This window comes from Doryrhamphus excisus, linkage group LG1 (assembly GCF_037039965.1).
Source record: "Doryrhamphus excisus strain RoL-2023G ecotype Guam linkage group LG1, RoL_Dexc_Guam_v1.1, whole genome shotgun sequence".
Classification (NCBI taxonomy): domain Eukaryota; kingdom Metazoa; phylum Chordata; class Actinopteri; order Syngnathiformes; family Syngnathidae; genus Doryrhamphus; species Doryrhamphus excisus.
The window spans coordinates 22,665,178-22,691,496 of record NC_136357.1 but is presented as its reverse complement, the minus strand read 5'-3'; the positions used below and the strand labels follow the sequence as shown (position 1 = coordinate 22,691,496).

The 26,319-nt window shown below is 43.6% G+C and overlaps 1 protein-coding gene across 1 annotated transcript; it reads left to right on the top strand.

The window, feature by feature from the left end:
• The first annotated feature begins 1,560 nt into the window (after positions 1 to 1,560).
• Positions 1,561 to 25,331, top strand: LOC131132347 (protocadherin alpha-C2-like). The gene is made up of 4 exons (XM_058077888.2): positions 1,561 to 4,493; positions 8,451 to 8,509; positions 12,920 to 13,005; positions 19,666 to 25,331. The coding sequence occupies exons 1-4, from the start codon at positions 1,950 to 1,952 to the stop codon at positions 19,974 to 19,976; spliced, it is 3,000 nt and encodes a 999-aa protein (XP_057933871.2). The 5' UTR covers positions 1,561 to 1,949; the 3' UTR covers positions 19,977 to 25,331.
• The last annotated feature ends 988 nt before the right edge of the window (positions 25,332 to 26,319 follow it).

Sequence of the window (26,319 nt, the reverse complement as noted above, 5' to 3'; positions counted from 1 at the left end):
ATTTAAAAAAAACAACAGCAGTGAAAAAGATTACGAGCAGCAAATTTTACAAAAAGAAAGTCAAAAAAATGTTGTAGACTATGGCGGTTGTCATTGTATGACAAGAAACATTGAGGAAATATATCATATATTGAGGAATATAATGTCATTTTAGCATACAGTTGAAATATTCAAGTATGTTATTTTGTAAAAGTCATAGTCAAAGTCATGAGAAACAAAATAATAAAAAATAAATTGTGGGTATTAGGTTAGGTTGGTGTTATCATATTATGGAAAAAACTAATGTACAATGATTATTTAAGAAGTTTAAAATATTAAAAACAAGGCCAAAGGTCATGGTAATAAAATGATCTTTATTTCACAAAGAGATGCTTTACAAAATATATAAAGTGGCCCTTTCATTTTTCAGTATGCGGCCCTCGGTGGCAGATATATGGGATCCAGGACCGTGGGTGGACCCTTACATGGGAAACAGCACCCACACAAAGCTGCACAGTATATATGGTGAGGTTCATGTTGTGATTGGTCAGAGAAACCCGGCCATAGCCAATCCTTCCATGCAGTCTGCATGACAGACCTGACTGTATGTCCTCACCTTATGTAATCCTGATGCAGCAGAGCGCCAGACAAAGAACCCCTGCCTCGGGTTATCGTGTACAGATTGGCAACCTGTGGGTCTCGTTTATGTCTGTGTATTTATTTCAAGTACAAGAATATAAGAGACTCCATGAATTGATATTTCATTGCAGGTAGAGCCCCCTACCCCACCCCTTCAATGCACCACCGCCTAATTAGGCCGTGCAGGAAATGAACAGTCCATCGCCACCCACGGTATGGATGAAACCCATCATGTGTCTGCCTGCCTGGGAAGCGGACCCGAGGGAACGTGATACGTCTGCTTTCCGGGGTCCACCACAGGCGTCTTCAATGTCATGATGTGACCTGACAGTCTGGGGTCTACCACTGACAGTGATGCATGCGGAGGGAAGGTTGTGATTGCCAGCGCAATGTTTTCTCCCTGCATGCTGTGCCTTGCCCAAATGATCGTCATGCGGTAGGCTGCACCACAGAATCGCTACCGGCAAATGAAGCGTCCTCCATTGCAGAGAAAAAGCATGGAGCCCGCTTTTTTTTATACATTCGCCTTAAGCTGCGGTGGTACGGACAACACCCCAAATGCGTTTCATTGCAGCACACATTTCCTTGTCATGTCAGGCTGGCAAAAGGCAAGGCAAAACGGCCTTCCGTGCGAGCACCAGCTTTTAAAGCACTAATACGGTTAATACGAGTCTATGTGGGTATTTATCATCCCCATAACCCACACATTAGATCTTCGGGAAGAGAGAACTGGGCGGTGAGGGAGGAGGGGAGCCAGCGTCTGAGTGCGCGCTCGAGTGGGATGCTGCCTTCAAGGTCATGCTGCAAGTATTGGTGGCGTTACTTCTGGCTAGAATTTTCAAAATAGTCAACAATTATATTATAATAATTAATTTTGAATTCATATCCGTAATAAACAGAGTAACGTATCTATGCTAAGTTAAACCGAAGTACGCCATAATAGCCAAGATGCACTGACTGACTTTATGGTATGTACCTCCACTTCACAGTCAGTGTGTATTTTATTTTGAAGGTGCTGTCGTTTTGCGGAAGTACTACATGGTCATATTGCGGTATTTGACGGCTCTCGCTGCTCCAGTGGCAAGGAAACACACCCGTCAGCAGCGCGCATTGGAGACAAAAAAAAAAAAGAAACGCATCACGGACAAAGAAAATATGGGTGCCCTGGAGAGGATTCGCCACCGCCGGTTCCGACAATGGATGAGCCGCATCTGTTCCATTCAGCCGGACTTCATTTAGCCCACCTTAATGAGGTGCTGGGACGCGAGGTACTGCAAGCTAAAGAGGCGGAAGGCTGCGTTTAATCCGTCTGCGGATCCTATGAGTTTGCAATGGCTGTTGCGGGGATATGCCACCGGCTAGGGAGTCATGTGCCTTTTTATTATTTTGTGATATTCTCCTTGTTTTGTGGCCTTTCGTGTGGACAGTTGCGCTATTCTGTTACGGAAGAACTGGAAAATGGGGCACTGGTTGGCGATCTGGCGCATGACTTGGGGCTGGATATTCGAAAGCTGGCCAGCCGAAAAATCAAGGTAACCTCCAGCAGCAGCAGTAAGCGCTACGTGATTGTCAACCCCAAAAATGGCAAATTGCTTGTTAATGAGAGGATGGACAGGGAGGCGCTGTGCGATTCGTCCAGCAGCTGCCTCATCAATCTGGAGGTTCTGGTGGAAAATCCCACCGAGGAGCACCATGTTGAGGTGGAGATAGTGGATGCCAACGATAATGCGCCACAGTTCCCCAGGGACGAGTACCAGGTTGAAATCACAGAATCTGCTTTGCCGGGGTCGAGGTACCCGATCGAAAATGCCCAGGATCCTGACATCGGCTCGAATGCAGTTCGCATATATCAGCTGAGCACAAATGACCATTTTGCGCTGGTATCGAACAAGCCCTCCTTGAATACAAAGCACATCGAGCTGGTGCTCAAGAAGCCTCTTGATCGCGAGCAAACGCCTTACCACCAGTTAATTTTGAGCGCCGTTGACGGCGGGACACCCGAGAAGACGGGCACCGCCAAAATCAACGTGCGAGTCCTGGATTCCAATGACAACGTCCCCGTGTTTGACAACTCCGTGTACAAGGTGAAACTGTTGGAAAATTCGCCCAAAGACACCCTGGTGATCAAACTCAATGCCACGGATCTGGACGAGGGCACCAATGGCGAGGTGTACTACTCCTTCAGCAGCTACACTCCTGAGAGAGTGAGGCAGATGTTCAGCATGGACACCAACACGGGAGAAATACGAGTAAGAAGCAACGTGGACTACGAAGAGACCAACTCGTACGAGATGTACATCCAAGCTATGGACAAAGGTCCGGGGGCGGTGGCAGCACACTGCAAGGTGGTGGTAGAGGTGGTGGACGTGAACGACAACGTCCCTCAGATTGTGCTGTCGTCCCTGTCCAGCCCCGTGAGGGAGGACGCTCGAGCCGACACGGTCGTGGCCCTCATTAGCGTCACTGATCGGGACTCCGGCGCCAACAAGCAGGTGACTTTAGAGATCCCCGCAGGCCTTCCTTTCAAGATCAAGTCATTCAGAAACTACTACACCCTGGTTACCTCAGCCTTCCTGGACCGCGAGACCGTTGATGCCTACAATGTCACGCTGAGTGCCACAGACGGAGGAAACCCTCCTCTCTCCTCTCAGAAGACCATCCAGGTGGACGTGGCTGACGTCAATGACAATCCACCCCGCTTTGAGCAGACATCATATACGGTCTACGTGACGGAGAACAACGGCCCCGGGGCCTCCTTGTGTACCGTGAAAGCTCAAGACGCAGACATCAAGGAGAACGCACGCATCACTTACACGGTGCTCAATGACAACAACCACGGCATTCCCGTCACCTCGTATGTGTCCGTGAAGGCCGACACTGGCGAGGCTTATGCCCTGCGAGCCTTCGACTATGAATCACTTAGAGAGTTTCACTTCCAGGTCAAAGCCCAAGATGGGGGCATTCCTCCGCTTAGTCGCGTCGCCACCGTCTACATCTACGTCATGGATCAGAACGACCACGCGCCACTCATTGTGAAACCTCCGGGTAATGGCACACGCTCCTTGGAGACGGTTCTAAAGAACGCAGAGCCCGGCGCCTTGGTGACCAAAGTGGTGGCGTATGATGCAGATGCCGGTCCAAACGCCTGGCTGGTGTACGTGTTGGAGACCGCCACTGACCTGGACTTGTTCAAGGTGCACGAACACACAGGTGAGATCAGGACCACTCGAAGAATCCTGGAAGACAACTCCACCTCCTTTGCGCTAACGGTTTTGGTGAAGGACCACGGCCAGCCTGCGCTCTCCTCCACCGCCACCATCAATGTGGCTGTCGTTGAGGTGACCACCAAGGTGGTCCTCGACCCCAAGAAGATCATCCGACCCCACAGCACACTGCTTTTCTCAAACGTGACCCTCTACTTGATTGTTGCTCTGAGCGCCACCACCTTCGTTTTCTTGGTCACCGTGGTGGTCCTGGCTATTGTCCGCTGCCACGCCTATTGCACCCAACCTGGGTCCTGCTCCCCTTGCTGTGGGTCACAGAAGCCCCCTCCAGATGGCGGGAACAGTAGCGTGAGTGCTGGCGGCCCCGGCGGCGGCGCCGCAGGACAGCCGAATAACAATGTGGTGCTCCGTAGGGACCTTAAAGTGGAGCCTCACTACATCGAGGTGCGTGGAAATGGTTCCCTAACCAAGACTTACTGCTACAAGACCTGCCTGACAGCCACCTCTGGCAGCGACACCTTCATGTTCTACAACACGGGGCGGCCCATCAGTGGCACCTGGGGCAGCGGCGCCGACCGCTTCTTTACAAGTGGAAGTGGATTTGTACGCAGACTGAGCATGCCCGATGCGTCGCTGCAAATCTGCCCGGAGGTAAGTTTTAACACATTGTGTCTTTGATTGCATGACTGCTGTATGCGTGATTCGTTTTTATAAAAACAGCAACAAAAAAGGCAGCTAATGATTTATGGGACGTCATGTGACACACCTGGTAAGCCCACCCCCCCAAAACCTTGATTGATAGTATTTTGCTCATTTTAAATTTCTTCCTGAGTGCATTTATTTCACATAGTAACATCAAAATGAACGCTACACTTAGCGTTAGCTTTTCCAACTCCAAAACAAAAACAGCAGCAGTGGCAGCAGATCCAATATGGAGCGCTACCTTTGGCTCGTGGCCTGAGGCGCTGTGAGCGAGTCTGTGGTGAAGCTAGTCGCTCGGCAGCTAATGGTGTGCCGAGGTGTCACTACGCCAGTGACGTAGTTCTTGGGTGTCACAATGTTAACAACAATAAAAATAAGCTTAGTAGGACTAAGTACGTAGCTCGGTTAATATGTGGAAATGTCTTTTGACGCCTCTTTTGAGCTGTTTTTATCATTTTAAAACGCACGGAAAAGACAAAGACGTGTGCGTTCATGTCTCACATCAGCTAAAATGTTTATCAACGTTCCCATTTGCGACACTGTCGCTGGCCTCTGGCACGGAAGCCAACAACTGAATCCTTCTCTCATCCCGTGCAGTCGCTCCGCCTCGCCCAGCTCAGCACTCACACCGCATTAACGTCAGTCCTGATGCTTTTCTACAGCGCTGTGTGATTTTCTGATGATTCAGAGATTTGAGTCTCCATTTGAGGTTGTCATCACATCCACGCTCGGAGTGGGTCATGTAGTCTTCACCTCTTTGCTCATTCTCTGAGCAAGTGGGCTTGAACTAAGTGGTGTGTCTGAACGAGACCAGGGCCTGACAGTCGGACCTTACAGTTGATTGACTCCATAGAAGCCACTATAAGACTAGTTGTCGAGGAAAATTAAGATCAGAGGTTCTGGATTTGCTCATTTGCTACACATCCAATTAGTAAACCTAATCAGGATTGCCAACAGTAAAAACATCCATCAGCACTTTTGTTTTTATTCGTAAGATTTGCACTCCCGTGACTTTCATTTTAAAACTCAGTTTCATAAATTTAATATTAATTAAGCTCGCTTTAAAAGCAGCCTAACGAGTTCAGCAGCTGAAAACGTCATCCGGCAACACTAAAGTTGAAAGGTCACAGAGGAAGTGATGCGTTTACTCCACCAGCCCGGGGAACCTCACTCCATTCACCTTCACAGCCAGCCTGTGTCGTACGTAGGTAGGACCGTAGACAATAAAGTATACGATATACGCTCAATCTTATGTTTTTAGCTCATAGAGGTCTTCTTCATGGCTTACTATTACTAACGAGTGGCGTCTGAGTGAACTACGCCCTCTGCTGGTTGCTCCTAAATAGTTCAATTCATAATTCCATGCAACCAGGGACGCAACTAAGGATTTTTTCCTTAGGTTTGAGCTGAAGTTCATTGTTTTGATTAATAGTGTAATCCAGGGGTGTCCAAAGTACAGCCTGTGGCATTTTCTTTTTTTATTAGCCAAGCACGCTTTGAAAATATAATTTAAAGAGAAAACTTATTTTTTTTAATCTGCAGTAATTTGACGAGAATAAAGTGAAAATAATAATTTTACGCTGTAATATTAGGACTATTAGGACATCACTTTGGGTTTGATTCTTCGCTCTGTGTGGTGTCTGCATGTTCTGCTCGTGCGTGCTTGGGTTTTCTCCGGGTACTCCGTTTTTCTCCCACATTCCAAGGTTAGTTGGCCACTCCAAATTGTCCATAGGTATGAATGTGAGTGTGAATGGTTGTTTGTCTATATGTGCCCTGTGATTGGCTGGCCACCAGTCCAGGGTGGACCCCGCCTCTCGCCCGAAGACAGCTGGGATAGGCTCCAGCATACCCATGACCCTGGATAGATGGATGGACTTCATTCAGTTGATAACCAAAGGCCTAATGTCGCCACATGGGTTGATCCTCATCAATAATACAGGACATCGATACGCAAATCTATTGCTCAGCAGTTGTAGCGGGAGATTTGGTTTATTGATGGTATCCACAAGGTTGTCCCCTGTACATCTGTTACATGTTGGGGAAATGCTTCACAGAGTCGAGTGGAGCGAAATAAATGTGATTAACCTCCAGCCTCTTTTGCTCAGACCCGCAAATTAGGTTTTGTCAAAGAGGCTGCAGAAAATACTCCCCTATGAATTGCGCAGACTGAACATTATGTGCCGTCTTTATCTGGGACACTTGCTACTGTACGTTCTTCAGTTCCAAAGCCGTGGCCCCTATAGCGCAGACCTCCGCCAAGCGTCACAGATCCCCCATATTGTGATTTACAGCATAAATATTCGTCTGACATTTATTTGATCTAAACGTTTAGGTATCTTGAACATGAAAACATATATGTAGCAATTGGATTCAATATGATATCAATATTAGGTCAGTAGTTATTCAGAAAAATGGCATTTTCTTCTTGATCTCGCTCCATTTTGAAGATACAACAAATCCATCGGCAAACTCCACATTCCGGTGTCTTGGCTGGATATCATGGCGTTTGTTGCATGTTTAGAGCTTCATTTGTTGTCTTACATGATGAATTCCGTAATGAATTCCAAAGGTCTCTAATGCTAATGCTAATGCTAATGCTAATGCTAATGCTAATGGTTTAATTAATAATTAATAATCAGATTACAATTGAGTGCATCCCGTAATCAGTTCACAGTTCCACATGTCCAAAAGTAGTAGGAAGAAGCAAAGCTTATTAAATCCTACCCCTCCATCTGGTACTTTTACAATCAGTAACTGTTACATTTGTTCACTTCCTGCTTTCCTAATATAGTTTAGTTTTTTAATGTATTAAAAAAAAAATGTTAATTTCATTTTTGTCACATACCGAAGTACGAGGTGATATAACCATACAATGACATAATGGGTACCATGGTAACTGTCAATTATTGTTCTGGTTCACATTATCTATAATAATTCCATTATTTGGATATTTGGTCTTTTATATTTTGTAGAACCTGTTGCAAAAAAACCCTGATATTTTTTTAAGGACTCTGGCCTTTTTTTGTGGAGTTATATGCCCAAATGCCAAAAATGGTCCGATCTCTCAATGTTTCTTTAAAAAGTTCCTGGATCCAGATGGTGATCTGGATCCCCCTCAAACCTCAATCAGTTCTTCCATTGCCCATTTTTGACAACTTCTGAAAATTTCATCCAAATCCATTCAGAACTTTTCAAGCTATTTGGAACACAAACAAACAGAACCTCCATGCTGCGCTAGGCGGAGGTAATAAGCCGGTGACGAGTCCGACCAACACGAGACCAGTCGTGGCTGACTCAGTCAAGGATGTTCAGTTACTCACATGGAAAATGCTTCTGAAAGGGCCAAACAAACTTAATGACCATGAATGAGGAAGGCCATTAGCGCATTCTTCACTGAACTTAAAGGCATCGTCGCGTCTCATGGAGACTGTACAAGTGGCAAGAGTGGCATTTGTGTCAATGATCCTCCTCGCTTCAGACGAGACGCAAAGGGTGTGGTTGCCGTGGCAATGAAGGCTCTTGCTTATTGCTTTTACGGGCTGTAATTTACCACAGGTCTGCGGGGAGTATCACATCCTCACAAGCCTGCAAGGCCGTTACATCCCCGCCTGTCAGGGGCAGACGCCAAATACCCCCCCCCCCCCCCCCCCCACCTCCCCCACATGGCTCGGAGACAAGCAGGAAGCTTATTTAGGACTGCTGTTGCATGCATGTGCTGAAATATCAACATGTACGTCTGTGTGGGATCCAGAGCTGGGGTGTGCATCGTGATTATTTGATGAGACTCATGGAGCTGTATGAGATTTAACCAACTCTTTTTGGTCTTATCTCTCCATCGCCTCTCTCTCTCTCTCTCTCTCTCTCTCTCTCATCTGCTTTTCCGCTCACCTCTTGCACGCTCAGCCAAAAGCCCCAAATGCTGACTGGCGATATTCTGCATCTTTGAGGGCGGGAGTGCAGAGGTAAGTTGTGCAACTTTGATCATATTCCCAATCAAAAGCTTCCATGAACCCCCCCTCCCCCCAGAGCCTGAAATATAGTATATCTCATATTAGCATCTGCCACTGTCAGGATGACATATTTGACCCCCAGCATGTCGTTCTGCCCCTTTAGGGCCTTTCTCATCAGTGCATGCTTAGCACATGTCCTCTGCAGTGTAACACTATATAGGCCATTTACAAACCCCCACACCCCCCCCTCCCCCCGGCCACTTGCAGTCTTTAAGCAGGAAGCATGAAGGACGAATGAGTTATGACCTTTCTCAGATTAGCTGATGTACGCACGCATCAGTGTCTGCGCGTACAACTGCCCCCACACGCACTCTGTGTGTATTTATACACGTTTTGTCTGGAGGTGTGAACTTGTTAACACAGACAGCAGAGGACATTTAGACTCGAGTTAATACAGCACTTGTTAAAAAAAGAGATCGTACATTGATGAAGTCGTAACAAACAAATAAAACATGTTGAAATACAAGTAATATGTACTAGTGTGAAGTATCATTAAGCCATGAAGTCAGGCATGGCATGTCCCACATGATGGGGGGCGGGGCGGTGGGCGGTGATTATCCTCCCATTCCATGTGGAAGTGGTAGGTTTTTGGCTTTTCAGAAATTTAGTATAAATAAATTGGAGGCTAAATTCAACAATAAACAGTATGTGTATTGTAAACAGTAAATAATAGGAGTGTTAAGGTTGCTATAGGGGTGTTATGTAATGTCTACAGGGCTCTCATAATACTGAAATGTATGCTCCAACTATGAAACATTCCATTAGTTAACCTTGAATTGTAGTTAACCTTGAATCTCGGTCGGGTCTGGATCCAACTAACCGTTCTAAACCAGCGCTGACTGCGATTGTTTGTGTAAATTGTATCCAAAAAAAGACAGAGAGGAAGACGCAGCGTTATGCAGAAAGTATAACACTGAAACATAACAATTCAATTAGGAGGCTCATAACTTCTTGTTTATAGAAAGCTGCTCCAGCTCCAGTTAAAGTTTTCCAACAATAACAAACATATGAGATGGTATATGAGATCTGAATATAGAACAGCGCTTCCACATTTGTCTTGTAATGAAATATTTTTAATGGAGACATTCTCATTAGCAAGCAAGCAAAGCATTTTTGAAGAAGAATGTAGTTGTTTCATCCTCATCTGGCCCTCGAGTTTGTAATGATCAGGGTACAAAAAGTAGCATTAGCGTATGGAATGAAATGTTCTGCAAATGTGAGGCGAGGACAGCCGGAACTTTACAGACTAATGAGTTTTTTTCCTCCTCTTTGTAGTGAAATGTTATAATTTCATACTAACAATGCTGACTGTTCATTTGTGCAGTCGTCTGCTGGCGTCTGTGCGGCCTTTAATTGGGAATTAGTGTTAATTTCTATGGTGTGGAAGTATCCTAATGTGCATCATGTCATCAGGAGACTGTAACATGATGTGGATTAACATAAATCATCACCGCAATTTGCCGCCGCCATCTCGAGAATGTCAGAGCCTGTAATGTTCATGGACAGAGGAGACGCTCTCGTTAACACTTAACCCCAAACACAGGCGTTTTGTCATCTTCTACTCCTCGCACACTTTGCATGTTGCCATGAATTCACTGACCCACATTCCCGGAGTCGTCAGTGCAGAAAAAAAACCCGACACCAGTCCTTTCCTGCCATATTCTGACACACTAAAGTAGCATTTTTGCAAGTAAAAGCAGAACATTCACACTCCTTGGAGTGAACATAGCCATTTTGTATTCATGACACGTCCCCGCCCAACATAACAAGCCTTGCACTTAAGAGATTCTGGATGTACTGCATTGCAGAGGGCCCTGCCAGAGGAGGTCCACTTTTATGCTACCGTCAACGAGTGGTGAACATCTAGGCCACACAGTCATGAGATCGGGATCGAGATTTCCTCCCGACTCCAAATTGTCCATGGGGTGAATGGTTGTTGTTCTCTGCGATTGGTTGGTCACCAGGACTGGGGGTGTACCCCGCCTCTCACCCCTCTCGCCCCACCTCTCAGTCAGCTGGGATAGGCTCCAGCATACCCTAATAAGGATAAGGAAATATTGGATATAAGAAATGGATGGGAAATGATACAGAAGGGAACATATCAACCTACCTCGCTATATCGCAGTGTGTCATGACCAAATGATGGCTGTTTGGTGGTTATTAGGCAAAACATATACAAATACGAGTGACATGCGATATTCGGGTCACTAGATGGCAGTAATGACACAAAACATTGACATGACATTCCCTTAACAACGCATGAAGTGAAAAAAAGCTGTCCTCCCATTCCGTGTGGAAGTGGTAAGTTATTTGCTTCTTAATTTTAAAAGAAATACATTCCAGGCTAACTGGTTAGCTCGCTTGATCTTGAGTCCTTGTAGGAGTTACGCAATGTAAGGGTGTTTTTCATGTCGACAGGGCTCTAATAATGTTAAAAACCACTTTTTAGGTTTTCTATGCTCTGACTATGAAAATAATAAAAAATGATTTAAAAAAGAAGGATGGCTGGCTATAACTCCAATTTGTGCAATGGTTCTCATTGACCTTCCATCTTCTCTCATATTTACAATTATTTGTTTTTCACCCATTGTCAGCTCTCTGATTTTCATGTTGTTTTCACCTCTAAATGCACAGGCAAAACCCAATCTGAAGCAGACCATAGACATTCAGTGCTATAAATCAATTGAATCTGCACTGTCATAAGTAACAAGTGTGCAAATAAACAGACGTCTCGTCCTGTCACGATAATGGATACAGTATATGGATTTATCCCACGGTTAGAAAAAGCAGGTCAGTAATTCTGAGCCCTCGATAAATTGACATAAGTGTATATGCGTCCATCCACTCCATCTTTCTGTGGTACACAGGCTGGATGACAAGAGGGTTCACTCTGCATCTGTCTGTGCACATTGGCTCGAAATGAAATGAACACAAAAGACAGTGAGCATCCTCTCAACTATTAAGCCTCTTTGTGGAGGTGTTAGCTACACTGAGTGCTAGCAGTTAGCAAGCAGGCTCGAACATGAATGAAGGCACAAAGGCGATAGTAAGCCGAATGCCACAAATACAGCGTGGCTGTGCAGCGCAGCCTTCCTTCCGACACTCAACACTTACTGAAGCTATTGATTGGCGATATAATATTAAACGAAACAGAAACAGAAAAACAAAATGGCGCGCGTTCACAATATCGTGTGGTGCAGTCCAGCTTGTCATGCACAGGAAGTGGTGTTGTCTTTAGTGTCTCTCCTGAGCAGCCATAGTGTTGTATTCAAGCATGTTATGACATAAAAGGATGACTACCATATAAACTCACGCACGGGGAGTACTTTCTGTTTCCCAGCATGCAGTAGTTGGTTAATATTCTGCATTATACGTTGGTAGTGTCTGTATTTTTCATCTACTTGTTGCGGTGCTGTGTGTAGTTGTTTTGGCACCATGACTTCGAATGGCGTATGAGTTGGTAATGCCCAGCGATTCGTAGCTAATATTGCATCACACCGGTACACTACACTTGAGTGCCATCTAGTGGCTTAAATGTGACATGACGCAAGTTGACAATTAATCGTACAATTATCCACCCACAAGGTGTGTTATCGTGACAGGCCTGCACATGTCAGTCACACCTGATCCCAACTCAACAACAAAAGGGGGTGTCAACAAAAAGTAGCTCCTGACCCGACCCTATTAATGAGGACATGGACGCTAATGATTGCTTACATGTGGTATCCTTTCAACGTTTCCTTTCGACGATGCTTAGAGCGAATTCCCTGGCAAAAACACGAAGATACTAATGTACCTAAAAGCTTACATGGAGATGGTAATGTACCTAAAAGCATTCAGGTGTTTATCTAGGAGAAAGGTTTCACTGGGGCCTTACAACATGCATTAGTGGAACAATACTCTGTGAGAGAGAAAAACACAGGCATGCAAAGACGGCCGTAGGCTGTGGCATTGCTAGCATGTCATTTATTCCTGTCGTAGTGTGTCCCAGCAACTTGTACATGTGACACCATATGAAGGCATTTGGCCTTTTCCGTTGTCAGAGCGTGATATTCATCAGTCACGCTAATTATGGCAACGGAAGATCTTGAAACATTGAACGCTGCCATGATGAATGTTATTACACCCATTTGTTCTGGCTTATGATGATGACCATCAACATTTTCATGTTGTTTTCACCTCTAAATGCAGTATACCTATCCTAGCAAATAATCTGAAAGTGTTATTTAATAGAACACATGTTCCAATATTTTGGAAGGCACTCCTCTCTCAACATGTGCGTGAAAAACATCTTCATAAAAGCAGCTGATTCAACTCAATATTTATTTGGACGTCTCTCACTTGATGTTTTGTGCTTTTCAGTTCGGTCCACATGGAGGAGGCCTCTGTGATGCAGGGCGCCCAAGGAATGCTGGTCCAGAATTGGCCCACTGTGTCCAGTGCTGCTGGTGAGTGGGAATGTAGCTAAAAGCAAATTAATGATTAATGATTGTAATAATGAGTGTACTTTTAATATTGTGTATTTTAGTAGTAATGATTCAGGGGCTTTCCCCCGATTAAGTAACTTTCATACAAATGAAAGAAGTACAGTGGAACTTACTTGCTTAGCGTACACGCAGGTTCACCTTTTGCCTTGGTTTAGGTACATTTTCTGGTTAGCGTACAATATGATGTTGTGTTAATAATACACTGCATAAGAACTGTGTTCTTAATGTATTTTTATCACAAAACGTCCATGTTAGCAGCCGATTAGCTTTCTAATATACTGGAACCTTGGTTAGTGCTTTTCGATTAACATTGACAATTTTGCCTCAGTTAGCGTACATTTTCCGGTTAGCATACGATACAAAATTTTGCAAGCTAATAGAGCTTGCTAATAGAGTGCAACCTTGGTTAGTGTGTTTTTCACTTACTATGGCAAAGTTACACCCAAATTTTCCTTCAGTTTGGGTACTTTTTGCAGTTAGTATGGCACATTTTGTCATTTCATTAATACAGTACGTGAGTTCAACTGTATTCTTCATGTATTTTTACCACAAAACATCCTGCTAATCCTTGTTAGCAGCTGATTAGCTTTCTAATGTAGTGGAACCTTGGTTAGCGTGTTTCCTGTTAAGGTAGAGCATTTACGGTTTAAGTACATTTTCAGGTTAGCATACAATACAACACAGATCTAGCAGTGTTATTAATACACTGCGTCAGTCTAACTAAGTTTTGGATGTATTTATGTATTTAAGTGTTAGCGTGTTAATACAGTGGTAATTCTTTGCCAACAAACACAGTTACGCCACAAGACTCAAGATAAGCAAAATAAGCCAGAAAGTTGCGAGTGCAGGCATTTTAGTCAAGAAGGGGAGGAACACTGTTGAATCCAAGAAATAACTCATAGCAAAACAAGAAGGTGGTGTTCATGTTGATCTTGTTGCCACCAAGCTGTCTTTGTCAACAATTACATCTTTCCTTCCTCATATATATGCATTTTGTTGTTTTCCGCATGTAAAACCAAAATAGTGAAATTATCAAGATGGGCTTTGTGTTTAGATTTTGGGTTTTCTGGAAGAGATTCATTGAATTTACATTATTTCTTATGGGAAAAGTTGAGTATGTTTTGGTCGGACATTCAGGACTGGATTAATGGTGCGAACCAAAGTTGTGCTAGCATGAGAAAAAAATGTTGACCTATTTTTTTATGTCTCAAAAATATGGCAAAATTATTAAAAATCCTGATTAACAACATTATATTACGTTTGACAGTCAGATGCATTTAAAGTTGAGCTGAGCATCGAAAATCAAGAGGGACGAGCACCGAAATAGAGATAACAACTGCCGCATAGACACGCAGACCGAAACAGATGTTTTTGTTCACTTTTTGTAAAAAAAAAAAAAAAAGATTTACACCACATGGGCGGTGAGGATGAACATCTGTGGCACAACACAAGTAAATGTAAATGTAAACAGTGCCGACCCCAAACATGACCTCCACTTCAATATTTATACACACAGCTCAGCGTAAAAAAAAAGATTTTGGTTCACTGATTTCTTGTCAGACATTAGGAATTACAACATATGGACAAACGTCAGGGTGAGATGTTTCATCACAGTCACTCTCTCAGTGATTCCGTGGTAAAAAATACACTCCTGATCAAAATTTGAAGAGCAGTTGAAAAATGTCAAGAATGTGCATTTTGCACTGATGAATCTTCCGAAACATCTAACTCGAGCTTCAAAATGCAAAAAGATGAAATAGGACAGAGACAAAAAACAATGGATTGCAAAGACGTTCATCGGAGGATCAAAGGTTGGAGAGCACAGCCTTTAAGAGGCAACATCTTGGCCAAAAATGGGGATTGAATATGATTTGGAGTCAGGTATTCACACTGTCATGATCTCTTGATGTCAAAGGCAAAAAGCAGTGGGATTGTTCATCTGCGTGAGCACAGCCTCTCGCAGTCTTTCAGCATTGCTGAAACTTCTTCAAACATCCTGAGGAACAAAAAAGTCAAGTGGGAGACCCTGAATAATCCACCGGCCATGAGCCGAAGGATGCTATTGGATACTGGTGCTCAGTGTAGTTCAATAACCACAAGATGCCATCTGCCAGAGAAGACTAGAAAGGCCTCGTCGGGAGAACACCAAACATGGGACATTGAAAGGTGGAAGAAAGTTGTCCTCTCCTTTGACGCTTCTGATGGCTTCCAATGTTACTGGCATGACAAGGAGATCCCACCTCAGATGTTTTCCATCATCATGATCATTCAATAGAAGAATAGAGCTTCAGGTTGTGCAGGGGCATCAAACGGCAGGACTGAAGGCCCTTGTCTGTGTGGAAAAGACAACTCTGCACTTGACAAAGGACTTCTTCCAGAGGAATACGCTCACTCTGTTAGACCACCATCATGTAAACCCAGTGGTGAACATTTGGGGATGAATGGCCAGGAAAGTTTACAAAAACCAGTTCCAGATGATGGATGCCGTCTGTGAAGCCATCTTCAGCACCTGGAGCAACATTCCCACTCACCTCCGAGTTTGGCAACACGAGCACCAGCCCATTTAGCTGATTAACAGGAATGGCACCGCTGATCATCGCTCCTTTTTTGGACATTTTATTCAAATTTTAAGGGACTTTTGTGGATTTCTATGTGGTCTTAAACTGCTCCTTAAGATCCAGCAGTGCAAAGTCTCCATTCTTGCCATTTTCCACCGGTGTCTGTGCTGCATGTCTGCCACTGTAAGGCATATTTATATGTATCATTTCCTTCTGAAATAGTGTGTTGGATATACAATCTGTGCCAGTTGTTGGAGCAGATGGAAATCTGCCTCCTTGACTGAGCAAATCCTCAAATATTGTCTTGAAGAAGCGTGCGTTTGTGTAACATCGGTGCATCGGTCTGGATGGTTGCAGACGCATACACTGGAGCCAGGTTGGCTTTTTCAGGGAGACGTCTGCAGCGGATTGTTGATGATGAATTAGTCCGACGTAGTGGTGATGAATTTTAATTTCCGCACCCTCAAAATGGTGTTCATGTAAGTGGCCGAAAGACAGAAGATGACAGAAGCTATTATCAGTCATAAGAGGCTGCAGTGAAGAAAAGCAAACCCCTGAACACAGGAAGTCATTTAGGAAGAGGAAGAGCAAAGTCGAGGTACAATAGAGGGGTGATGCGGGGGCGAGGGAACGAGGGGGGGGGTGTAGAGTGAGAAAGGTTAAGAGGATTGGCAAGTTCCTGCAGTGGTGTTGTTGCTAGGGAACACCATGTGACTTGTTGCCTGGCAACACTGTCTAACTGAGCGATTGCTGCAGCAGCCGCACCCTCCATCAGCAGGGAGTGGGCGAAGGCAGTTCCCATGGCAACCGCTCCTATCTCTGAATGGGAGAATTAGAGACGGAAAGGAGGAGGATGGAGCGGTGACAAGGACGGGGGGAAAGAACAGAATCCTTGAGCGGCAGACTGGGGGAGGAAAAATAGCGTAGCGCCCGTTTTAAATGCAGGTTACAGTAGGAGGCTTCAAACAGCCGCTTATCTACATCAGGTGTCATGGCAACCGCCTCAAGCAGCCATACAGCCCGGCTTAGCTGCAGCGACGCCGTAATCCATTTCTGATGCATGTTTCCTGTGAAATATAGGCTCGCATGAGGCAGGGGCTGAATAGCAAATAGCCGGCTTCCCAAGCTCATACAGTCAAATTTATCATGTACACCTGATCCTGGATTCCGGCTCTACTATTCTAGCCAATATTCACCTGATTAAAATGTAAAAGAATTACTCTACAGTCAGCCCTCGTTTATCACCGTTAATCGTTCCGGACCTGACCGTGATGAGTGAATTTCCACCAAGTAGCACTCCCTATACATTAATGGAGTATTTTTGGTAGTATAGAGAGCATAGAAAACCTGCTTTTTCTCCTTCTAAGTACAGTTTCCTATGAGTAGACTTTAGATGTTCTCTACACCGTTCTGTCCAGTGCTGTTTCCAAACTGCTTTTAAATTGTGTAATCTTTGATTACTTCTCCGATATCAATGTGGTTCCAAGAAAATAAGAGCTAAAGAAAAGAAATGCTAACCAGGGGTCCACTGTGTTTTGTTTTGTTTTATTCTTGTTTAAAAAAAAATACAGGCCAAATTATGATAGATAGTTTGCGGTCCTGAATGCCCTCTTGAACTTACTCATCATGTCCTCCTCCCTGACCAGTGACAGCAGCTAAACAAGACCTGTTCCAAATGCTAGAGCCATTCCGTGGATTTATAGCGGGATTAAATACATACCAAATATCATAATCCTCAAAAACAGACCAGCATTACTGTATTAGGGGATTTACTCGACTAATGGTGAGATAAAATCATCTAATCTGACACTGATGCATCATTAAACAAGCTCATTTACACCGGGTAATTAACTTGTGTGCTTTTTTTTTTAGCAGATTGTGAAAACATGTAAAAATACAAGATTATCTTCAATAATTCTTGCATATATTTTCAAATGATTCCAGTATGTTCTTTTGTTTTTTCCTCTTGGCCCTAACCACGTCAAGTACTAGTTTCGGTTTTGGTGATGCCCAAACTACACGCTTCTGTCACCAAGTTACAATTTCATAATAAGCGACGTCTAACGTCTAACAACATATTTGAAAGAATAGCGACTTGAAATTGGCGTGCTGCGTCGTTAGGATGATTTCTGTAGCAATGTTTTGACTGGCGTGCAGTCTATTGTTGTGGCCGCTGGTACATGTCCATGCATGTAATTGACTTGATGAAGTCGTTAAAACCGAGGGGGGAGGAGCTCTGTACCAGACCGTGTGTAACGGCGTACGTACGTCCCAGAGGGACAGCAGTTGAAACCATTTCAGCATTCCAGTAATGTCATAAATAGCCTACAAAGACAAATCAAAAAGAATCTTTTGGCAAGGGTCTGTTTGATCTAAATAAAATCCCGCCCGAAAGTAGGTCAGCACAGAGAGAACTGGTGTGGGCCTGAGAGCACGGTGTCTGCAAAGCACCGCCCCCCACCCCCGTCTTCCTTACTGCTATGCCTCTCGCTGTCGACATCTCTCTGGTCTCATCTCACAGTCCCTTTACTATTTCATCTGTCACCTTTTCACCTTGCCATCTTATTTGGCTGCACATCATCTCTGCGTATAGATCCTGACCCCTCATGGCAATTTCTTATCTATTTTGCCAATTGTACCTGTTCAGAGTAAGATTACATTGCCCCAATCATCTGACACCAGATCCCAAGATTGAAATGTTCAAAAAATTCATTTGTCCATCCTCCCTTAGAATAGAAGTGTTCTGCTTATAGTCTTCTCTTCTATTTATCTGTCCTCAAAATACCAACGCATACATTTATGGTACCTTTAAATGTGGGGTGTGCTCATTTTATCACAGCGCTATACAGTCGAACCTCTGTGAGCGACCATTTTTTATGGGCCTGCACATTGTAGAAATAAAATAAACAGAAAAAATAGGGACTAGGGATGGGTACAGAAATGGTGCTTTTCCAGGTACTAAGCAAATTCGGACAGTACTCCCGAGCACAAGGGTTGGGCTTCCAGTCTCAAGCATCAGTGAGAACCGGGAATAACATTACGAGTTTTAGTTCAATTCCAAAGTCCAATGCCTTCTTCACCGGAAGAAATGGCTGCAAACACGACTAATATGATTCATGTTCACACATTCGTGGTGTAGATTTAACACAGTACCTTGTCTTTGATGCGCCACATCGGAGTTCCTCAAAGCAATCAGAACCGGCACGTCAAAAAGCCAGGTTTCAGGATGTGGAAGTTTGGTGTAAGCTTATTATCGGGACAGTCCGTCTCTGTTTGCAACTGTCGAGGGACAATCAAGGGACGCAAAACACTTCCAGCCTTCATAATAAGAGCGCTATCCTGTTGGGTGTCATTAAAAATACAAAATCCAGAATCTCAGGAACCGCAATCAAAGTGTTCAAATCCAAAGAAAGCCCAACTCTACCAAGCAGCGATTCACCTAAAATCAAACGGTACCAGGTTTCGGTACCAAAACGCCATTTCCATGAAGTGACACGGTGCTGCTCCTAACAACGTTCAATATCCAATTGACAAGAGAAGATGGGCAAAGTTTACACCAACATGGACACAAATCAAAGCTACAAAAGCTGAAGTCATGTTTTTGAAATAAAACTGCTTCATGAATGTCAATGAAAATACTTTGAATACATGATGACGTCATGAAAGGACCAAATATATATTTTAATCAAAGCAAAGCAAATAGAAAGGGAACCATTCCTAGCTGAGACTAATATCTCATAACAACAGAAAGATTTGTCTTTAAAATATGTACAGTCAAACCCGGGTTATTCTAGAAGTTCATTTTTCCGATAAGAAATCATGTAAATCCAATGAATCTGTTCCAGAAAGCGTTTGTTTGTTTTGTTTTTTTTTTTTTTATAGTTTCACATGGAGAAAATAATTTGACTTTGGATATTGTATTCTCGGGGCATGGAGTCGACCACAAATGGACCGTTCATTCAGATGTCTTAGACAATCCAGCTGTCGTGGGTTCAAGTCCCTTCTGTCCAACAATGCTCATGATTGACTTTATGTGACATGAGACATGTCTTTTCATTGCTAGATGGAGAGGGCGGTGGCGAGCTGTCACCCCCAGTCGGCGCCGGTGTCAACAGCAACAGCTGGCACTTCCGGTACGGCGCCGGACAAAGCTACGGCCCGCCGCAGGCCCTGAAGCCCGGCGAGATTCCTCCCGAAGCCTTCATCATCCCTGGATCCCCCGCCATCATTTCCATCCGCCATGACCCCGGCCCTGTTGACGATAAAGGTGACTTCATAAGCTTCGGGAAGAAGGACGAAGCCAAGAAGAAGAAGAAGAAGAAGAAGGATAAGAAGGAAAAGAAGGATAAAGGAAAAGATGATGGGGAGGAGTGAAAGGGGCCATTTCAAGCTAATATCATGATGCCATGATGACAGAGCCAGAAAAAAGCCAAATCAGTATCGTCTTTGCACCATATGCATTAAATGCCATATTTACACCGTACTGTTGCCAATCAGGCATTCGGCCCAGCCTGGCTCGCTGCAGCAAGCAAACCTGCTAAACAAAGGCTTTTCTCCTTACGGCTCGTTTGGCCTGCAACTTTAACTAGTCGAAGTTCATTCTATTCAAACGTACATTTAAAAGGTATTTTATGGGCTTAGTATCTACCCTGCCGATTTCTTCACCATGCCCAAGTTTGTATAATGAAAACCAAAACGGCAAAAAAAAAAAAAAACATAGAAAGGAGCAATTTGTATTTGACAATTGCCGGCAGACGATGCCGGCGATTATTCACCCCACTTTCAGCCAAACTAAAAAATGTGACTTTTTTGTTCTTTTCAGAATATGTAGGCATCAATGAAATTCAGCAATTTTGTAAGAAAAAAAAAAACAATGAGAAACTAAGCAGGAACAACTGACATGTGGACGATGAGATTAGCACCTTAAGAGAATTAGGTGGCTGACACGAGCAACACGACCGTTCAGTCTCCTTCGGTGTAACGGCACATTGCAGGGGTTAGGGATCTACCCATGGTTGCACCAACTATGCCAAGGTTTGTTCCCAGGTTCAGCTTGTTAGACAACTGCAAGATTTGATTGTACTATAGTCACGGAAAACTGCACTTTGTTTGGAATTTTACCCATTTTACCCAATCCCTACGTGACACATGGAAACACGTCTTTCACCTTATTGTACCACATCAGGATAAAATGTCATTCTTCTTATTATTATTATAAGTACTTTGGTCATTTTAAGCATGACTGGGCGCAACCATTTCAAAGAGCGCATAGCAACTAACTACTTCCAGCATAAAGAGCACTTCCTGTGTTGGGTACCACCAATCGCTGCAGACTGTATGAGATGCTGATGACTACTTTTAGGACAAATGAGGATTCAGAGTCTTATCTTCTTATCTTTCTTAGCCTAACACATGGAGGATGAGCTACAGGTTAAAGAAAGGGTAAAACGTCGGAGCAGCGAGACGTCACGCTCGAGAGAAATCGAGTGGCACACATCGATGGAAAGGCGCGGAAAACACTGCTCCAAGAGACTATCAACAAAGAATTATTATATTTTTGGATCAGACAGACAACTGTCCATCCAGTGGATCTAGCCGTGTTACTATGCCAGAAAAGTCATTTCTTGGTGTTCGCGCCTCCAAAATGAAGCACAGTTGGCGGTGTTTGGATGATTTTTTCGGCAAGTAAAAGACGTGTTCTTTTTTCACATAAGCATTGTGGGTGATGGGCAACATTCCAAAAAAGTGCCGTTTTCCTTTAAGGGACATTCCATGGCTGCAGCTAGGTTTAGCATGACGATTAGAAATAAGTATGAAATCATTTTACCAGTTACAGTAAGTAACCTACAGTAATCGGTTGACCATAGAGTCGTCATCGGCCCGCAAAGGATGAGACTATGAGGTTTAATATACCATATTTTCTGGACTATAAGTCACTCCGGAGTATAAGTCACACAAGGTCAAAAATGTATCATTAGGTAGATAAAACCATACATAAGTCGCACTGGAGTATAATTCATTATTGTACAAACTACTTGACCAAAACAGACATAACGTCATCTTGAAAGGCAAGTTCTAACAATAAAAGAATAGAGAACAGGCTGAATAGGTGTAAGATATGCTAACATAATAGTAAAGCTACACAAAAAATAAACATGAACGGAAAAGGTGTCCAGTCTTCATGTAACATAAACACTTTTTTCATTTATAAGTCGCTCTGGAGTATAAGTCGCAGGAACAGCATACCTACGAAAAAAAGTGTGACTTATAGTCCGGAAAATACGGTAAGTTTTTGTATTTTTCTAATTCCATCCTCTGCGACACGGCTGTCCATTTTCAAGTACCATCGTACTCGGGCAAACAGTCTTTACATGCTCAGTCTATGAGAAATTGAATTGAACGAGAACTTTACGGTACTTTGGAAAAGGGACAGACACCAAGTACTAGTCATTTGTAGAAATGGTTGAGAATCATTCAAAATATCCGCTATAGTCCTTTAGAGATATAACGTGAATGGTAAAAAAAAAAAAACACACTTTAATATTAGTGAGTTCAATTGTGTGACTTGGTATCATTTGCACCGGCTTTGTTGTTCGCTTAACTCTTTTCTTGTTGCCGCTTGTACTCCAGTGATGCAGTGTAACTCGGGAACATTCAGTATGTGCAGCTGATGCAACCGCCACCTGACCATTTGCCTCTTTTCTTGGAATACAGCACAGCTCTCCTGGGGGTCTCAAGCCAGCTGTGCACCAGCACCCCCACCCCCGCCCCAGTCTAGAAACGAACACTGACTCTCCAACTCAAACAAACATGGGACGCTACTCTCCCTCGTATACGCTCCAAGACTGATGGACGATGGCGTTCTTGATGACGAGAGTGAAATTATACGGCTGTATAGTGGGGACGTTCCCTCTACTTCTGTCTTTGAATGTTTCAGTAGATGTTCTTCAAGTCCATTGCCACCGCCTCAACTGCTTCAGTGCTTGTAGGACGTGCGTGCCCGCTGCTTGTCTGCCCTCTACTAGTCCCATATGCCCAAATAGACAGTCGGGAATACCATCTGTACTGGAAAGCCATTCCCCTTGCATAGACTGTCACTGTCGTGTCTTTGCATATTCATAAACAGACTACACACTCATCAAACATACACACCTTTGCCATGATTGCTTAGTTTTGGCCAATCTGAGGCTTATCGGAATACTGATAACAATCCATCTATCCAGCCGTCTTCTATTGTTTATCCATGGTAGGGACTTCATCCTAGATCAGTTTAGAGACAATAGCCACGTTTACATGAGGAGTTTTTCTCTTTCCGAATGACCTTTCCGAAAGCAATGGTATACATGGAAAGGAATATTCCAATCTCTTGTCTCCATGCGTCGCTATAATCAACCAGAATAGTCAATGGGGCATGCGCAGTAAAACGTAAACACCAACATCACGTGATACTGACTTCCTTGAGTTTTTCTTTCACTTGTTGGAATAACTCCGTATTGCCAGTTTTTCCTTCGTCCAGTCTTGAAATCTAGTTTGGATCAAAAACAAACTTTCCGCAGCAGTCCAGTGCCGATTACTCGCCTCCATTTTTTTTTAATCGAAGAACGTCTGGAGCTGGGTGTTACGTCATATCTCAGCATTCGCTGAAAGAACACACCCGGGAACAGGAAAAGATAAAGTTCAATCTTGCTAAAATATTATAAATAAGCTTATGAATGACTTGTGAGTGGCGTATAGAAGGGTTTAGATTCTGTTCCACAGATGGCGCTAATGCACACCAAAGCTGAAGAAGAAAAACACCACAAAGAACGCAGTCTGACAACTTTCCGTTTGAACTGTTTCAAGATACCTCAATCGGATTGGGGAAAGGAATATTCCACCCCTGTAAATCCGATTATATATTCATTCGGATTGGCACGGAATGAGGTGTATACAAAGGTTACATTCTTTTCGTTTGAGCAAATAACCCGAATGGAATTGGAATATTTGGGTCCATGTAAACGTGGCTAGTGTGTCCTGGGTCTTCCCCGAGACCTCCGACCATTCAGATGTTCCTCCCTGTGGAGGTGTCCGGGAGGCAATCTGACCAGCCCAGCCCCCCTACAGGAAAACTCATTTGTGCAAATAGTATCTGGGATTTGGTCTTTTTGGTCACAACCCAAAGTTCATGACCGTAGGTGAGAGTAGCAACTTAGATCGCTGCATTGACAGCCTCACCTCGCGGTGAGCCAAAAGACAAAGTGCTCAATTTACCTGTCGATCGACATCCCTACCCTCACCGAGGTTCTGGAAAATGATTACAAACCGGATAAAACTAATGTTGGCAGATTTTTCTTTTTTTTTTTTGCTGAAGGCATTTATTGTTTGCCCCAAGATGGTTAGAGATGGTGCAATCATCAGTGAGCAGTTGTTTTTTTTTCTTTAGAGATGTCCCCATCTCCATGCCTTTTTTATTGAGCGGAGATGGGTGCTTCATTTTTACAGCAGGCCGGATATTAAACTGTAGGGGAAGTAGTATCCACGTGGAAGTACTTCTGCATTGTATCATGAAAATATGTCTGCAAAATGGCCATTTTAAGGGGGTGGTACGAGCAGAGCTGCATTCAATACCACAAATTGAATTCGTCATCTGAGGACCAAACAGCGGTTAGCAAGGCTGCTATGCCACAGCAGAAAAACGAGAGTGATAGATGGAAAGGTACCGGAAGTCGGACATCCAGCCTATCTGTGTGGCGGCCTTTGAGAATATATGGATGAACTTGTGATCTGCCAATCTAGAACTCGATATCAGAAATCCGAGTGGGATCAGAGGCCAAATATGCTGATTGGGACATCTTTAGTTTTTAATTAAGTCTTTGTGGCTCGTTGCTAATATTATTTGACATTTGACATCATTTGAAACACATTTGAGCATTCAGGCATTGGAACTGGAAGTTTATCATCTCATTTCTTAGAACTGTCCTTGTTCCAGTCTCTGTTGGTGCTCAGACCAAACCATGCTCACGCGTCCTTGACCCCGCCCGTCCCCCTGTCCGTCCGTCAGGTGTACTCCTGTGCTGTCAGATCACCAAGTGGCTGTTTGCATGTTATAAAGCAAAGGAAAACAGATATTATATAAATATTATATATACCTAAATATGTTTTATTTCACCGGTAAATGTGTACTGAAACCACAAATCTGCGATACGCATCCAATACGCACTCAAACTCCAACAGTAACGCAGTTTGTGGCAAAACCTAAGAGTATCAAATTTTTTTTACTGCTGTAAAATCCAATCTTCTATATATACATGATGCTTTTGTGTTACGCTATGAAATGCCTTTTTTGTTTAGTTTTTTTTACAGAAAATCAACCCTTGAACTTGTGTTACGCTTTGAAATGATCAAGCAAACACTATTGTGAACTCATGTACACAAACCCCATGGTTATTCCTTGCTTAGTAGAGATAAAAAACCTTCAAAAAGATGACCAAAAAAAATTTAAAATAAAAAGTACAAAAAAAAACCCTGTCGATGTATTCGCCGCTTGTGTATAGTGAATGTTTGTCGGTCACTGGGTGTGGCCGTGGGTGGCACACGCTAGTTGACTGTGACAGTGCAAATCTGTTCATAAACTTCTTTTGTACACCTGCTTATTGTCAAGGTGATAATAGTGGTTCTAAAGAGTCCATCAACCTGGTAATGTGTTTTGTTAATAAGTCACAAATAAAGTTTTTTCTTAAATATCTCAAACTTTTGTTGGGACTTTTTGATTCTCGCTGCCTGCAGATCTTCTTCTCGCAGCAATTACTGATCACTTGTTCACTTCCTGTGTTTCACATGGACCAAGCTATGGTTGGATATGATGATTCAGTCTAGTGGCTTCTCATTGGAGGCCGCCTGGACACACACTCACACAGCACAACAAGAGTTGCGCTACTCTCATATATGGAGAATTACAGAGCCAGACCCGCTACCAGCATCATTACTACCAGCTCGGGACAGCTTCACTTTCACTTCCCAGCCACACAAGCTTAAGTTTCACTTTCGAGAAAGGCCCGGCAACTGCCTTATCGACTTTGTGTACTTCTGGGATCTTTCCACCTTCTCTTTACATTTTTAACATTCAAATTAGGCATGCACAATATCATTTTTTTCATACTGATACCGGTACCGATACCGGTATGATGCCGATATCTTTTTTTATATCTACATTTTTACATTTAGATTTGACTGTACTTTGTTCACACATAGAGGTAAGAAGGACTGGAACCAATTTGGATCAACTTGTCCTAATCAAATATCATGACATTACTACTACGACTACATCACTACTGCCAGGAGAGCCAGAGTATAGAGTGGAGGGGGTCCACCTGCTTTGGCCCAGCAAGGTGCACTGTATTCAGACACAAGCGCTGAACCGAGCAGCTGGTGCGACGCCACAGAGGTTTCTGGCAAACATTTTGCATTTTTCGAACACTGCAGTGCCAGGGTTTCGGGTGGCTGATAAGGGTTTTTTCATCCTCTGTGGGTTTTTATGCTCATCACGGAGCATTTGGTTCCAGTTCGTCCTCTTTAAGTGAGTGTTTGTTTACAAGTGAGATCAGAGGACGTTAACTTCACATGCAGGAGGGAAAAAAGAGTGCTTGATTTGCTCACCACTGCACAGTACAGGTAATTTTGTTTTTAGTTTTTTGAAATGATCAGTTATCTGAGCTATGTAATGTTCGTGGATTTATCG